Genomic DNA, 15813 nt, shown 5'->3' with positions numbered 1-15813 from the left:
ATCTTGGGCAATGGGCACTAGTATGTTTGTTGGTAATATAGTAAAAAGTCAGTAATACCAGTACTTCCTGTGTCTGACTTTCTAACACTTTTTGTGGTCATCAATACATAGAGAATAATGCATTTATTTCGAGTATTAAGAAACCTCGTGCAGTCGCAGTGAACTAGTGATCCCACAAATGGTTCGTCTAGGGGTGACGACAATTAATGGCCTCGTACTGACAAGGTTGAGCCAGACCTACTTCCATGGACAGGCCTATTTCTATGGAGAAGGCCTACTTCAAAGGAGCAGCCCGTTTCTTTTGGAGCAGGCCTACTTCTATGGAGCAGTCCTATTTCTACGGAGCAGGCCTAGGAATAGGTCTATTTATATGACGCAGGCCTCAGGTTTAAAGAGAGTGTACTTGCTTCAAAAAGTGTGACGTCGTGTCACTTGTCAGTTGTGGGCCACCATCAAATTATATTTATCCTAATGAAGTAAAATGACACTAACAGCGAGGCTTTTATTAATTAGCTTACGTACTAAATTAGAAAAATAATAATTATGTCTGCATCTAGAGTACTAATCACAATTATAATCAGTGGCGTAGCCAGCCCGACAATTTAGTCATGCTATGCTAATATTTTGGTGTTCATTGACTGTGAAAACAATGTATTTCTGAAGAAATGAATAATGATAATAATGAAAAATTTGCATAGCATGACTAAATCGTCAGGCTGGCTACGCCACTGATTATAATCACCAAGGACTTCAATATTTCTGCTAAAGATGAATCAAGATTCAACACATGAACAAAACGTATTAAATTAGAAAAAGAATAATCATTATGCATGTCTGCATCTAGAGTACTAATCACAGTTATAATCACCAAGGACTTCAATATTTCTGCTAAAGATGAGTCAAGATTCAACACATGAAGAAAACGTATTAAATTAGAAAAAGAATAATCATTATGCATGTCTGCATCTAGAGTACTAATCACAGTTATAATCATTAAGGACTTTTCTGCTGAAGATCAATCAAGATTCAACACATGAACAGTACGGAAAATTACAACAAGGTTGACGACGTGGGCTCCACCATGCATTCGGGAAACCCAACTGCCTTGGAACTACCTTAACTCCCTGCATGTGCTTTTCCATCGCTTCCTTGATCGTTGTGACGACGTCTTGATATTGCGCAGTGTCGAGCGGCTGTGTCTCGTAAGGGTCATTAGTAATATCATAAAGCAGTGGAGGATTATGGTGGGTTACATGCTCACCAAAACATAGACATGTCACGAATGTTGATTGGCAACCTTCCGTACCCGGATCCCAGTTTGGTGTAATGAAGTGTGCCTTCCAAGTCACATCTCCCGTCTGTGGCCTATATCTCACCGCATGAACGGCAGTACCACAATAGTGATACATAAATTGGTGGGGTGATACCAGTTCTTCTTGCTTTAACAAAGGAAGGATGTTTTTGCTGTCAATGATTCTGTCGGTAGGAATGTTGCTACCAGCAATCTGAATCATGGTTGTGAAGATATCCATTGTGTTTGTTGGTTCGTTGATTGTGATTCCTTCAGGTATGTGATCTTTCCACATGGCGAGCGTGGGTACGCGGATACCTCCTTCCCAACTTTGGCCTTTTCCTGAGAGTAATGAAACAAGCATTCCATTATTAATTTACAGTTATAATGCTACAAGTTATAATTTGGTTACAAGAGACATCAATGAGTGAGAGAAGAATTATATTAGGTTGTGGAAGAAATATTTGAACCCTATTATCAAGCCTGGCGCATTTGAAAAACACGGCTGGGCTAACAACAACCTGAAGGAGAAACTCAGTCAAGAACTGAGCTATCACCATCCTTCTCGAGGACCTTTTAAAGAGTTACGTCTCAATTTCACAACCAGGTTCTAGCATTTCATTGAAAAATAGGTTGTGAATAAGAGAATAATTCTGTACCTAATTGCGTGCATTAAGAGGAATAGTGAACGAAAATATATTTGTTATCAACATTGTTTAGTGAGGAGATTATCTCTCAAAAATCACGCAATTCATACTTACCTCCTCTGTAACGTCCCTTCGACCCACCACAATATTCTCCAGTATCAACATTCTCTTCGAGAAAAGGTCCATGATCCGATGTGAAATACACAAATGTATTATCCAACACATTTTCCTTTTTAAGACTTGAAATGATCTCTCCTACACTCCAATCCATTTCTTCGACATTGTCACCATAGCGACCATGAACACTGTGGCCTTTGAACCGTGGGGATGTGAATAGCGACGTGTGGACTTTGGCGTAGGACATAAAAAGAAAAAATGGTTTGGCTTTGTTCGTGGTAATGAACCGTTTCGCTTCGTCTGTGAACCTGAGTGTTAGGTTTTCCAAAATAAGTGGCTGTTCGACAACCTCGAATCCTCGCATTAGTACACAAATAAACTGGGTAAAAATTAAGTTGCCAAATAGAACTGGAAGGGATAGAATCAAGAATGAAAAAATGAATAGCAGAAACGCCATTTTTCTGGAAAGAAACCCAATCCACATTAAAGCTATCCAAAATATTACATTGGCTATCATAAGCGGTTTTACAAGTTTCTTTATGTAATCTGTTAACCTAGAACCGTCTTCTTTTGAACCACAAGCAGCACGGATATTTGTCAAAGGTAATCCGTAAAATTCATCAAATCCATTGTTCATTGGGTGATGGCAGCCATCTTTGTCGTCCATACAGTTCAATCCCAGGTGCCATTTACCAATCATACCTACAATATAAGACAACAGATAAAACGTTGAATCATAAAAAAATTGAGTATGTGAAGAATATTGAATCGAATATATCCGGTTAACTCGAACTTTGGTTTCGAATCATAGATCAACAAACTTTAAAATGTGGGAAGATAGCATTTTGACAACTGGAAACTATCGAAATAACAACAAGTTAATCGGTCATAAATCAAAAGATTTTCTGTAGTGCCACGGTCGTTATTGATCTAGCTTTTTAGTTCCTTTTGTATTCTTTCGATCTTTTTAATTTAAAAACGTCGTCCACTCTCGGTGACCATTCATATTGGCAGGCATGATATCTCTTGAAGAATGATTCGATTGGACTTTATATCTTATTGTATTACTTATAATAAACATAATCTGACACCAACTCCGGTTAACTCGAACCCCCAATAACTCGAACAATTTTTCTTTCCCCTTGGGAGTTCGGGTTAGCGAGGGACTATTGTAATAATAAATAATAAATAAATAAGTTTAAATTGATTTTGTAAACTTAAAAGTTTGAAATATAAGCGTGTAACAGTGAATGCAATATATATATTAATATATATATATATATATATATATATATATATATATATATATATACACCCATTTGCAGAAACGTTGGCCGCAGATAGATAGATAGATAGATACTCGAAGTCTAATTAGAATTGCATATGATTACATTTGCATGGGATTTCAATCATATTACACAACATATGCAATTCTAATTAGACTTCGAGTATCTATCTATCTATCTATCTGGGGCCAACGTTTTTGCAAATGGGTGTATATATATATATATATATATATATATATATATATATATATATATATATATATATATATATATATATATTAAATATATATATATATATATATATATATATATATATATATATATTTATATATATATATATATATATATATACCCGCGCTCACGCTGGGGTGGTGCCTGAGCAGCAGCCTGCACTCTCTCTGCACTACCGGCGCTAGCACCGCCCCAGACTCCAGTTTTAGTGCACGGCGACGACAATTGTTCGCGGAAGCAATAATTAAAATAGAATCACCTCGTCAAATCACAAACGAGATTCCAGACTGCGTCCCTATTGATCAGCTTTGTGTATACGTCAATCCTTGCACAATATTCTATTTGCTCTGCATTTTATAGAATTCCTGTATCCCTAATTCATATGCCTTAATTTTACCTGTTTTATAACCAGATTCCTGCAAAACTTCGGCGATCGTTGTTTCGTTATTTTGCAACCCTCCGGACGTTGCTATGTTCAAGAATACTCTGGTTTCTCCTGGCCCTGAACCCATTCCTGAACGAACTGCATAGCGACCAGTCAGCGTTGCTGCACGGCTTGGTGTACACATCGACTCCGGCGCCAAATTATGATTCAATTTCGCCCCGTGTGATGCGAGATTATCAATGTTCGGTGTTTTAATTGTGTCATTACCAAAACAACCAATATCACCAATACCCAAATCATCTACCAAAAATACCACGAAATTCGGCCTCACGGCATCCGGAGTAAGCCCTGCTGACACCAAACCATGGCTCAGTAAAAGCAATAAAGAAAGAATTCGAAACGTATGATTTTGAATCATACTGGACCATTAAATACAAATGCTGCCAGACGGTTTCAAGTAATTATAGGCAGTTCAGGCAACTTGCGCAATAGCCATGCGGCATCGCTAATAAATATCGACGTATCAAATTACAGTTTATTTATAGCATTTGACTGCATAGCGAATAATGGTTTATCTGCTGCAATGATAAAATTTCTCGATCAACTTCAGTAGCCATTTACAATAACATTTCTTACACAATTATCAAGTGGCCGCGAAACTCGCCCAGCACAATATAATTTCCTCAATCAAGACTATCATATTCCCTCACCGCTTGGGAGTTCATATGAAATCAATCAATCCATAGTTAACTATGATCAATCTAACTGCCGGCATTAAATTTCGTATAGAAGTAATGTAACTAGACTACCTACTATACGTCGTAACTTCGGGCATTAAATACTGATTAGATATTAAAACACATAACAAGATATAGCAAGAAATACAGCTGGATATTCCAATAATGCATGATACAAATAAAAATATGATAAAAGTAAATTTCTGCATACGACTCTGTCGATACATTTATTTGGCTATTCATGAATCATGATGACTACATAAGCCACAAGACCTAGCTGTGTCATGATTCCATGATGCATGGATGACGAAAAGAAAAAAACAGCGAGCTCACAGGCGAAAATTAAATTCAACGTGGAAAGTTAAAACTAAGACAAAATTTTAATGATATATTTCTGTACAGATATTACATTACACTCTACCGATATTCTATAACTCAGATCTTTTTGAGTTTACAATTATAAACATACTACAAAATAGCCACTCGAAATAGGCGATCAACAATAAATGTACTTTTAGGTCGATAGGAAGGTCTACACAGTTTTAAATTTGCAAGCGTTCGCAATCGCGGAAACTTTTTGGTTGAAGACTACAGGAAGAAAAAACACCTTGAGAAACCCTGCCCAGCCAGCACTGATACCACTAATTAGTTTTTAGTTGCATATTAATATAAATTATATTGCACAAAATGCATTGAATATCCCACCTATCTATATTTATATGACTATCCAACATTGAAATGTGCCATTCGCCAACTCAGGCACAAATCCAGGGAAGAGGGGCGTATCTGGTATTGGTTAATATTTTTGCATAAAATTGGGTTATATATTATCAATAAATTACGTCAGAGAACAATATCCACTACACCCCTGCACGACTGAACTACCAGTGTTCGATAGATCAACACTTCCTGACGTCTGGCTGTCTTTCTCCCATAATCCCGGTGTTTGGATTATCTTAAAAAACACACGTCAGAATTGAGATATAAAGAACCGGCAGAGCAATGATTGAAAAAGAGGCGGATGGCAACAAAAGTTATCTCTAATAATCGTGTACGTTTGCAAGGCGAACAACGATGAACGATATATATAATTATTACCATATAGCTAACTGCAAAATTTACGGTTTGTTAACTCAAGCCTTAAGGCCAGTTTCCACTCAGAAGATTTCTCCTTTGGATCGGACAGGACAAGACAGGAAAGTTTCCTTTGTATAAACGCCGCCTGATAACTCACCGACAAAGGAAATTTTCCTGTTCCGATCCAAAGGAGATTTTTCCTGAGTGGAAACTAGCCTTTAATGGTGCATTTGACATGATTCTGGATCACCATTGAAAAAATACGAAGATGAGTCCACCATTATGAACGATTTCGTAATTTCTAAAGTGTTCGCTCTTCAGGAACTGAATTTCTACTATTACTGTAATGCGACCTAAGTATAGTATGTTCTGCGATTTTCATACAGTACAGTAAGTGTAGTAACAATATTTTCATAATTCAAGAAACTGACCTTTTCGACAAGCTCTTCAAATGCGTACTGTACACCGTCTTTTGTCTTTGCACTGCATTCTATAAATAACATTTTGTTCCTTCTTGCAAACGTCATTCCTTCTTGGCGATCAACTTCACGATTATCCTGTATTCGTTGAAAGAAATAGCAACCTTTGACAATGCATAGTTTAATAAACAAACTGAGATAAGATATTACGTTTATCCTGTCACAGGAACAGGTACTATACCGCTGTACAGAGAGCAGTGGGTATTATGGGGGGACCATCATCATATCCCACGATTTCCCGGTTCATGTGCGTATAGTTGGATTATATTGACTATTGCATACACTATTCGAACACAACACTCCAAATTCTACATCGTGGAAAATTTGGATCTAAACTAACACTTAGTTCCAATAGCAATTATACAGGTAGTCTGAGGTAGAGTATATAGTAATACTCTACTCTACGTGCTTACCTTGTCTATTTTATTTCCTACTAGCATTTTGATAATGTCACGTTTTGTAGAATATACTTCAACTTCATTCAACCATTCTTCTAACTTGTTAAACGAGTCTCGGTTGCTTGTATCGTACACTAAAGATGAGAGTAAAATCACATTTGCCAGGAAAATTTTGGAAAAAATTTTTGACTGATATGCTCACAACATAATTTGGCAAAAACACTCAACTTATATTAGAAACACACTGAAAAAATACTGCTATGCAGTTGTCAGAGTAACTATTATTATCAATATATTTACCAAGGTAATACTAAGATCAATAAAGTGTTTCAATCTTACCTAATATACACCCTTGTGCACCACGATAATAGCTAGGGGTTAAAGTTCTAAACCTTTCTTGTCCTGCAGTATCCTAAATGATAAGGAATTTTGGTAGAATCCAGTAGCAGAGGTGCCTTTCTTTCTTTCTCCTTCCTTCCTCTTTTATCTTTCTGACGAAAAAATTCTTTAAAAATTTCCTGTGGCCTGCTATTTTTTCCACTGCTAGAGAATGATCTATCCACAAACAGTGATTATTTGGACAGCAAAAAGCTTCAGGCAAGTTAGGCTAACTATGTAATTTTAATGTTAATTAAGCTGCAGTCTCTTTTTTAGTGCTAGAAATATTTAAAAAGATGCAAATGGTATTATATCATGGGAGACAATAATCAGCCCCCAAATCATTTGTACACATTATCACTTCTCTTTATTATCTTGTTAGAACTGTATTTACATATCATTTTAAACTTCATAATGCTTGTCTTTTTTATTCAAGCTCTCCCACTACTAAATGAGGGACAATATCTGAGGACTGCAGAACTCAATCATTTCTTTAAGAAGCCTGCTTATGCATATATAACTGCTGGCTGTGATTTACTATTTGGTGCATTGACTAAAGTAAAATGCAAAACAATACAAACCCAAATAGCTAGTTTCACTCTGTTATCATCTATTGTAATAGTCTTGATTTTGAAATCTACTCCTGTTAAGATATTTAATAGAGTTATGTAATATTCTTGTATGGACATAAATATTGTCTATTTAAGTAGTATTTCACACTTTTAGAATTTACAAATGTATGATTAATTGGTTAATTTATGGTGCTGTCAAAGTTGGGAGGGGATCTTCCTGGTTGAAGGGAGCTAAGGGAAATGAGAATTGCTGCTGCGAATGTCTCATTGCCAACAATGAAAAATCAAATGAGCTAATATATAGTGCTTGATCCTTACCGATAGTGGCTCCTAAATCTGGGTCAAAGGTATCATCCACAAATCGTAGGAGTAAGCTAAATAAAAATAGTTCAATCAGGTATGTCATGGCTCTCAAACTAATAGGATAGCCCAAACCATTGCTAGCTGTTTGATGTTTGCAAAGAGGATAGATTCTAGACCCATGTGTTTTACATGCAAAGTCAGAGGATAATTTCTCCACACTTTTATACTCAAATAGAAGAGTATATAACTGAAATAGCAAAAAATGGAACTCAAATAGAAGAGTATATATATAACTGCAATAGCAAAAAGTGGAAGAGAAATATACTCATATAGCTAGAGTGTATAACGTTTCTGAAAGATAACAGGGGTGCTGTTAGAAATTTTTTGAGGGGTCAAGGCCCAGGATTTCCACTCTTACTACCAGCTTCTAAAATCTAAAATCTACTCCCAGCACCACTGAAAGATAACTACTCTTCAACAGTTTGTCTCACTTATCTAATGCTTCAATTCAAAAGCAATAAAATATTTATACATGATAATATTTATACCCAACAATTCTGAACAATCCCAACAAGGTATGTGGCATGTACACGATACCGTGCGTTATAATTTATATTATAGTATGTACACTAATTTCTTCGTTATATGTAGCATGTACACTAATTTCTAAGTTTCATTGCCCTTTATAACAGTTGGATGTTTTATATCAGTTGGATGTACGGTAAAATATATATAGTACATCCAGTTAATACTTATACTTGGAAACACATGCCAAAATGAAAATTTCTATTCACACAACTGGTGTGAATACGTTTACATTTTGGTAAAATTATCAATTCTATTAAATAGGAATACCGGGACAATCTAATAACCAATAAAATCCACAACCAAGAATAATAATCTTAAATAACCTGGATTTTCCGACACCACTTTCTCCTATGATTAAAATCTTTAAAGTAGCCAAAACATCAGCATCCATCTTTTGTTTTGTTGTTGTTTTTTTGGAATGCCAAAATTACGTCATCTTGAATCCACGAATTACCAGCGGAGTAAGAAGCCAAGTTTACTTCACATAATCTAAAATACAAAGAGGAACAGTTCGAATCAAACATGGGTGAAAGGAATGGGTGGTTGTGACGCGAATTTCTTCCTCTGAACTCTGAACAGCAGCGTTATTTTACATCTCTTTGAATGTTCATATACCACCCGATCATACCACCCGAAGTCTGCACCTTATCACACTAAACCAACTGTTCAGTGGAGGTAACCTAACCGTGCTTTGCGTTTGAAAGGCCGGGGTGCACCGTGACCCGAAAAAATTTTTTTTCCAACTCGTGGACTACTTCTCTTGCTGGCGTTAAATACGCTATTGGCTTCCTTGCGTGCTCATGCCTCGCTATATCCGCTTGGTTACCGCGTAACCTCATTATAACATCTCAAATTTTTGCTTTATCGTCCCCACTTTAAAAATTAAAAGTTCGTATTATAGCTATGTATTGAATTGAACAACATCTTATCTTCGTACCCAGGAAAAATATATGTTCTGATGACATATCTGGACAACCTTGAATACTGGACCATGCTGCCGCAATGATAGCCGTTAACTTTTCACTTTTTCTTAGGTACACTATGGGCGATTACACGAGTCAGTAGCTGAAGGCTGAAGCTAGGCACTCCCCCAGCCTAATCACTGATATATACAAGCCTGTAGCCGTAGGAGACTGGCCATACACTGTTGCTTACCCGATCCCATGAACCAAGCACGCTTTCAATATCTAAGTCTAAGCCAATCGCTGCCAACATACATGGCTTTTATTCGGCGATCTCATCATACCCAGGTCCTCCAAGTACTACGTTCAACAATGCGGAAAAGGCCTGGATTCGAGGATGTATTTCGCGACTGAGGAGTGGCCACTCAGAAATGTATTGATAATTGATGACGTCTTTACGAGGATCAAAGAAATGATAAGGAGTAATTGACAGTCTTTATGGAAGTTTTTCACAGACGTGTATTCAATTAAATTAAAGATTAATGATCTCTTAGATAAGTTAAACAAGCATGTTACTTAGGATGCTAATCAGTTTTGTGGGACGTTATTTATGTTTTTGGGTCGGTTGTTATGTCTGCAACAATATTGTGTAAAGATAAAAGTTACGTTTTTTCTTAAGGTTCTCATTTCATTGCGGTTCTGTTTCGCTCGAGCTACATCTAATCTTAACATTATTTATTCAGTCGATCAACATCCATACCCATTACAAGATACCGAAAGTGTGAAGTCGATCCAATTTATCCTCAATTGTAAATACGGCCCGTTTTTCAAGTGCGCACGATGAAGGGTTGAAATAAATTCTCTTCATTTTCATATTTGAATAACGTAAAGCATACAAAAAAATGGAGTTCCTAAGATCGTCATTTTCCGTTCCTATAACAGGTTAACGGTTGTAAATCTTTTAAATACAATCAGTATAAGCGAATTAAATATTAGTGAATGAGCACTGCCACTGGGAAGTAACATTCATGCATTTGATAATTCATGACATGAAAAGATTAACTTTAGAAAGGGCAGCAGCTTGTTCACAATTCATCACATAAAAAGATAAATCGAGCCATTTAGTATTGAGCGGCTGAACAGTTGCTATTTAAATTCATTGAATTTGTACAAAACTAAAAGTCGATCAGAGCCATCATTGGGAGTTGGGGGGGGGGAGTAATCAGTGGGTAATACCTTGCGGTATACAGGATCGCCAATTTTGGCACCAAGGAAACTGGAAAAAAATATGCAAGAGTTAAGAACTGTACACAGTACATAAGTTTATAAATGATTATAGTTGTAAGTTTGATTGGTCAATATGAGTAAATTAAACTTAGTTCTAATAAGACCTTTCAATTTGAGTAAGATGAATTCTAATTAGGTAAACCAGTTATTAATCAACCTACTATGACAATGGAAATTGAGGCAATCATGCTATTACACAGATATAATGTCAATAATTGGCAATTCAATGTTTCATGAATCGTCAGAATTGTTGAATTATCAGTTTGTCTTGTCAATGTTGAAAAGCTAAAAAGTGCAGCATTCAGTAAAAAACTCGTGAATTGTTTGTAATCTAGCTGTGTGTGATAGAGCCTGACAAATCGTGGAGAGAAATCGAAATCATTCCAATGAAATTACGTTTGACTATTCTTTGCTCAAACTGCAGTTTTCAACCAGCATCATAAATTATGCAACCAAGGACAATCTAGCCGCATGTTGGGGGCAAAACCACCTTAATTACGTATCTTTCCCGCTGAGAGTACTAAACTTATTGACGTGCTCACCGCATTCAGGTGAATAAAGCTGTATTTGTATTTGTCTTCCCCTGTATTAATATTAGGTAAACATGTTTTTGAAGAATGAATGATATCTTTTATTAATGACTACATGTAGGTTTTGTCTTGCCTGCTGATATGCAGTTTTCGGTTTTTCCAGTAGATCCCATTATTCTCTGCAAAGGTATTACAAAATCAACAACTAAGCAGGCCTTAAATGACACGAGGCAAATTCAACCGAGATTAGTGACGTGGAACTGATAATAAATCACCAACGCTTAATTCGTTTTTAAGAATCCCGAAAAAATTCACAATAGATTAGCACCCAAGCTGTTTCAAGCCGTTATTTCCTGTAGAAAATTCGAAAATAAAATAATGACTATATTACCTGTGGAACTGTGGAAGTCCCACTGTATTTCTAAATCTAATCATTTATCGAGGGTGAAGAGAAAAGTTTTGAATTATGAACAGAAATATAATTATTCTGAATATCCTCATCCATGTTAGGTTTTTTTTCAAGAACTGTTGTTAAATTTCAATTTTCAACATCAACTATATTAGCCTGCGTGCAGTCTCTCAGTGCACGCAGGCTACAACTATATACTAACATTAGCTGATGTGATATGCTGACATAATTAACATACTGACACTGTCATTAATTGTCAAAGGTTTCTTGAGACTTGACAAAATTCCTTGAGACTGAATGTATTGCAGCCTTTTACAGGGTAACTCGGCTCTGTAAGCCTGCAAAACTGAAAAAATCGTGTAATTGACAGATATTAAACCACATGCCCGCGGTACAGTTTCAAAACACAGACACGTTATCTTATTTCATATCGCTTAATTATAAACACAGTGACATATTAATCACTAAACAGTTGACGTATATTATGGCTATAATGAGTTTGATCGTAGGGGTCTATATACATCTGGCGTTTCAAAGCGTGTCTTGTTCTATTTCGGACGACTATAAACTTGTATAAATTTGGTCGGTGAAAAGGGCCTCGAAAAGGGCTATATTTATCCTAATTAACGCGCTCTCGTACTAAAGAGGATGAAAAAAGTCTGGATTGTTTTCGTGGCTATAGTGTGTTTGCGTGCTACGGTACAAGGTTACACGCCAGATCCTCACAATAGAAAACCGAAAGAATATTCGTCACAGCCTCGCGACAAGATTCTACAACGTCGCCGTCGACAAATCGCCAGATTAAATGGAGACTTTAAACTTGGGGCAATGCTGCCAATTCACATTTCTAAAGCAGGGCTGTGCTCAGGAATATATGTTGACGGTATTATGCTAGTGGAAGCTATTATTTTCGCCCTGCGAGAGGTTAAGCATAGAAAATTGCTTCCGGAAGGAATCACGCTTGGATATGAAATACGGGACACTTGTAATTCTGTCATTGTCGCGCAGCGCCACACGCTTGACATCGTCTTCGAGGCAACGGTATATGCTGAAAGAAATAACAAGTACATGAATGACAGTAACGACTCAACGTTATCGTATTCTACACGCGACTACAAACAATCAAGTAATAGTTTGATAGCCGTCGTGGGTGCTGGAAACAGCGAGATAACAGTTGCTGTCAATAGAGTATTAAGTGCTTTCAACATTCCTCAAATCGGTTTTGCTTCCACTTCGAGATATCTCAGCGAAAAAATGCGTTTTCCTTCCTTCCTCCGCACTGTTCCTCCTGATACGTATCAGGTGGAGGGTCTTGTTGCAATGTTCGAAACGTTTTCTTGGAAGTATGTGGGAATTTTGGTTTCGGACGGAGATTACGGGCGGCCGTTAGCGGACTCTTTTACGTCATCAGCTAAACGCAAGGGAATTTGCATTGCCTACGAGCACTTGGTGCCATTCCATGTTAACTTGGAAGATGCAAAATCTATTGTCAGAAGCTTGAATTCGAAAACGAACATAGAAATTGTTGTGATTTTACTTCCCGAGCCTGACGTTAAAACGATGCTCCTTGCGATGTTACACGTTGGTCATCTGAACAAAACGTTGATAGCGAGTGATTCATGGTCGAGAGCCATTAATGATTTGAAATTCTCAAAGGTCATCGCTGGAGCACTGGGCTTGGCACATCAATACAAGAAGGTAAAGAGATTTGAAGATTATTTTCTTAATTTGAAGCCGAACAAAAATTATTGGAACCCGTGGTTTAACGAAACTTGGGAGCATATATTTAATTGCGTACTGCCAAAAAGTGATCATAGGTATGGGAATAGAACTTTCCTGTATTCAAGAAAAGCGGAGAAGTTCTGCAATATTGAAAAACAGCACTTGAAGAGACAAAATTTCACAAGGTTTCATTATGTCAGTAGTATTATCAACGCCGTGTTTGCTGTAGCGAATGGACTTCGAAAGTTCCACGAGAAGAAACACATTTCTTCGCTAAGCCCAAAAAAGTTGCTGGAAACATTGCGAGAAATGACGTTTCAGAAATACGATGGTGAAAACATCACGTTTGATGAAAACGGGGATGTGACTGGCAAATTCAATTTAGTGAACATTCGTCCTGGTTTGTCGGTAAAAAATGTCGGAATATGGAATGGAGAATATCTGGAAATTGAAGATTTTAAGAGGATTTGGTGGAATACAAAACTTAGACAACCCCCTAATGGGGTTTGCTCCGTTCCATGCCGCGCAGGGTGGTATAAACTCGCGTCGAAAACTGATCCGCAGTGTTGCTGGACCTGTCAACGATGTCATGTTGGAACTATAAGTAACAGAACCGGGACGTCAAAATGCGTCCTTTGTCCCGAAAACCACACGCCAAACGAAAACCAAACCGCGTGTGTCTTTGTTCCCCTCGAATACCTGGATTGGCACAGCTTTTGGACGATTTCTATCGTGATTATGGCATTAATATCTGTGTTCATTCTAATGTTTGTCGCCATGTTGTTTGCGCGATTTGTTAACACGCCCGTTGTAAAATCGTCCAACAGGGAGCTAAGTCTGCTGCTGGGTATTGGTCTTTTCCTCACGTTTCTTGTGCCGTTTGCGTTTGCAGGTAAGCCGACATCATTTAAATGTATCATAAGTCAAATGATGTTTTGCATCGGTTGCGCCTTGGCCCTTTCTGCGATGTTATTCCGAACTCTGCGAATTGTTATGCTCTTCGAGTTCAAGAACCAAAGGCGTTGGCTTCTGAAGAATAAATACCAAATCGTGTTGACAATTGCGCTGACGTTTGCGGAGCTGACGTACTGCTTGCTCTGGGTGGGCGTGAACCCGCCCGGGGTAAAAACAGTAACAATACGTCCGACCAAACGGTATCTGGTGTGTGATTTCAATAAATATTGGTACAGCGGCTCTCACCTTTTACTGATATTCCTGAGTGTCGTGTGCACGGTTCTGGCCGTCAAAGGTCGTAAATTGCCGAAGAATTTTAACGAGGTTCGGCACATCGGTTTGAGCATGTTCACATTCAATATCGTTTGGGTCGTTTTCATGTGTGCACAATACGGCGCTTCGCTTGAATACGATGTGAAAATCAACTGCTTTGCAATGATCATCTCCAGTTTAATGATCTTAGTGCCGTTATTTGGTCCTAAAGTTTTCGTCCTGCTCTTCCGTGCGCACCTGAACAGGAAGGAAGAATTCGAAGCGGAAGTCCGCCGCTATTCATTCGGTGTCCCCAATGGTAACGTGTCAAGCTCCGCGACATCGCTCAGGCGTGGTTCCTCTGTAACATTTCGAACAGCGAATCCTTCCAATGATCAGTTTTTGAGCGTCGACACTGATGACTTTAAAAGAAAACGTTCGCAGAGCTTCGATGTAATGTCCACAAGACATTACCAGGCTTCCACTGCTAACCGTTCGCGAAAATTTTTTTCTAAGGGGACACAAACTAGTTTCTTTGCAGTCACTGATCTTGTGAACACAATTGATTTAGGGAAAGGCTTAGAAATTCCTCCAATCATTGTTAAATTAGAGGCGGAACAGGATAGTAATGATTTCTGCATACATGAAGGTAAATACAACAACGTCACGAATACCGAATCACCAGTCTTCAGGACTACTGGCGATTTCGAGGTAATCTTAGATGATGAAACAAATACTAAAACTCATACTATAAGAGGTAGCGCCCAAAAGAGACCGAACAAACTACCAGATGGCAATATGGCCGCAGATGAAAACGATGAATTGACTAATTTGTTGAAAGATTTACGGGTCCAAAATAGTGATATATCCCCAAAACGTGGAAACATTTCAGACAAATCATCTGAGGTTTCGAATAATGGAGAGCTAACGATTTTTGACACGAGTCCATTTGGTGAAAGAACTGACGAACCAGAGAGGACAGAAAATGATTTCTTACAATTCAATTTGAAACATGATGGTGTAACTAAACCCATAACGCTCAGTCAAAGAGATGGATATGACAGAGAAACTGTATTGTAGCTGGTTGGTTGGCTGGTTGACGCCTTTCACAATCGTGATGCATTGTTCATGATCAGAGTGCGCCGATGTAGTAAGGGCACCTGACTGATTGTTGATGAAAAAATAAATATGCATGACTATCGTATTCGTACGGTACGAAGTGATTCTCGTACGGTAAATAATTCGAAGAATAACGTTCTCCAATCGCA

General features: G+C 37.7%; 3 protein-coding genes across 3 annotated transcripts; 1 reads left to right on the top strand and 2 right to left on the bottom strand.

Moving 5' to 3' along the window:
• Nucleotides 1–662: 662 nt before the first annotated feature.
• Nucleotides 663–4419, bottom strand: LOC114540707 (steryl-sulfatase-like). The gene is made up of 3 exons (XM_028560832.1): nt 3970–4419; nt 2053–2757; nt 663–1633 (listed from the first exon to the last, which is right to left on the bottom strand). The coding sequence occupies exons 1-3, from the start codon at nt 4373–4375 to the stop codon at nt 1020–1022; spliced, it is 1725 nt and encodes a 574-aa protein (XP_028416633.1). The 5' UTR covers nt 4376–4419; the 3' UTR covers nt 663–1019.
• Nucleotides 4420–5088: 669 nt separating this feature from the next.
• On the bottom strand, nt 5089–10174 carry LOC114540718 (ras-related protein Rab-18-B-like). The gene is made up of 8 exons (XM_028560845.1): nt 9645–10174; nt 8813–8978; nt 7917–7972; nt 7608–7669; nt 6988–7060; nt 6664–6782; nt 6203–6328; nt 5089–5649 (listed from the first exon to the last, which is right to left on the bottom strand). The coding sequence occupies exons 2-8, from the start codon at nt 8878–8880 to the stop codon at nt 5533–5535; spliced, it is 621 nt and encodes a 206-aa protein (XP_028416646.1). The 5' UTR covers nt 8881–8978; nt 9645–10174; the 3' UTR covers nt 5089–5532.
• A 1495-nt stretch (nt 10175–11669) lies between these two features.
• LOC114540699 (metabotropic glutamate receptor 7-like) lies at nt 11670–15743 on the top strand. Its single transcript, XM_028560822.1, has one exon. The coding sequence runs from the start codon at nt 12266–12268 to the stop codon at nt 15623–15625; it is 3360 nt and encodes a 1119-aa protein (XP_028416623.1). The 5' UTR covers nt 11670–12265; the 3' UTR covers nt 15626–15743.
• Nucleotides 15744–15813: the final 70 nt, after the last annotated feature.

This window comes from Dendronephthya gigantea, unplaced genomic scaffold (genome assembly GCF_004324835.1).
Source record: "Dendronephthya gigantea isolate DGI-Jeju-01 unplaced genomic scaffold, DenGig_1.0 000248F, whole genome shotgun sequence".
In the NCBI taxonomy this organism is placed as follows: Eukaryota; Metazoa; Cnidaria; class Anthozoa; order Malacalcyonacea; family Nephtheidae; genus Dendronephthya; species Dendronephthya gigantea.
This window is presented reverse-complemented; position numbering and strand designations above follow the sequence as displayed.

Bases quoted from the DNA above. Each gene is read 5' to 3' on its own strand.
- LOC114540707 (XM_028560832.1), bottom strand. From the start codon at position 4,375: ATGATTCAAAATCATACGTTTCGAATTCTTTCTTTATTGCTTTTACTG. The intron at 2,758-3,969 runs GTAAAATTAAGG...CTTATATTGTAG, and splicing joins GGAATCTGGTTATAAAACAG to GTATGATTGGTAAATGGCAC. The intron at 1,634-2,052 runs GTAAGTATGAAT...CATTACTCTCAG, and splicing joins GAAGGGACGTTACAGAGGAG to GAAAAGGCCAAAGTTGGGAA.
- LOC114540718 (XM_028560845.1), bottom strand. From the start codon at position 8,880: ATGGATGCTGATGTTTTGGCTACTTTAAAGATTTTAATCATAGGAGAA. The intron at 7,973-8,812 runs GTTATTTAAGAT...ATTTTTATTTAG, and splicing joins AGTGGTGTCGGAAAATCCAG to CTTACTCCTACGATTTGTGG. The intron at 6,329-6,663 runs GTAAGCACGTAG...CAACGAATACAG, and splicing joins TAGGAAATAAAATAGACAAG to GATAATCGTGAAGTTGATCG.
- LOC114540699 (XM_028560822.1), top strand. From the start codon at position 12,266: ATGAAAAAAGTCTGGATTGTTTTCGTGGCTATAGTGTGTTTGCGTGCT.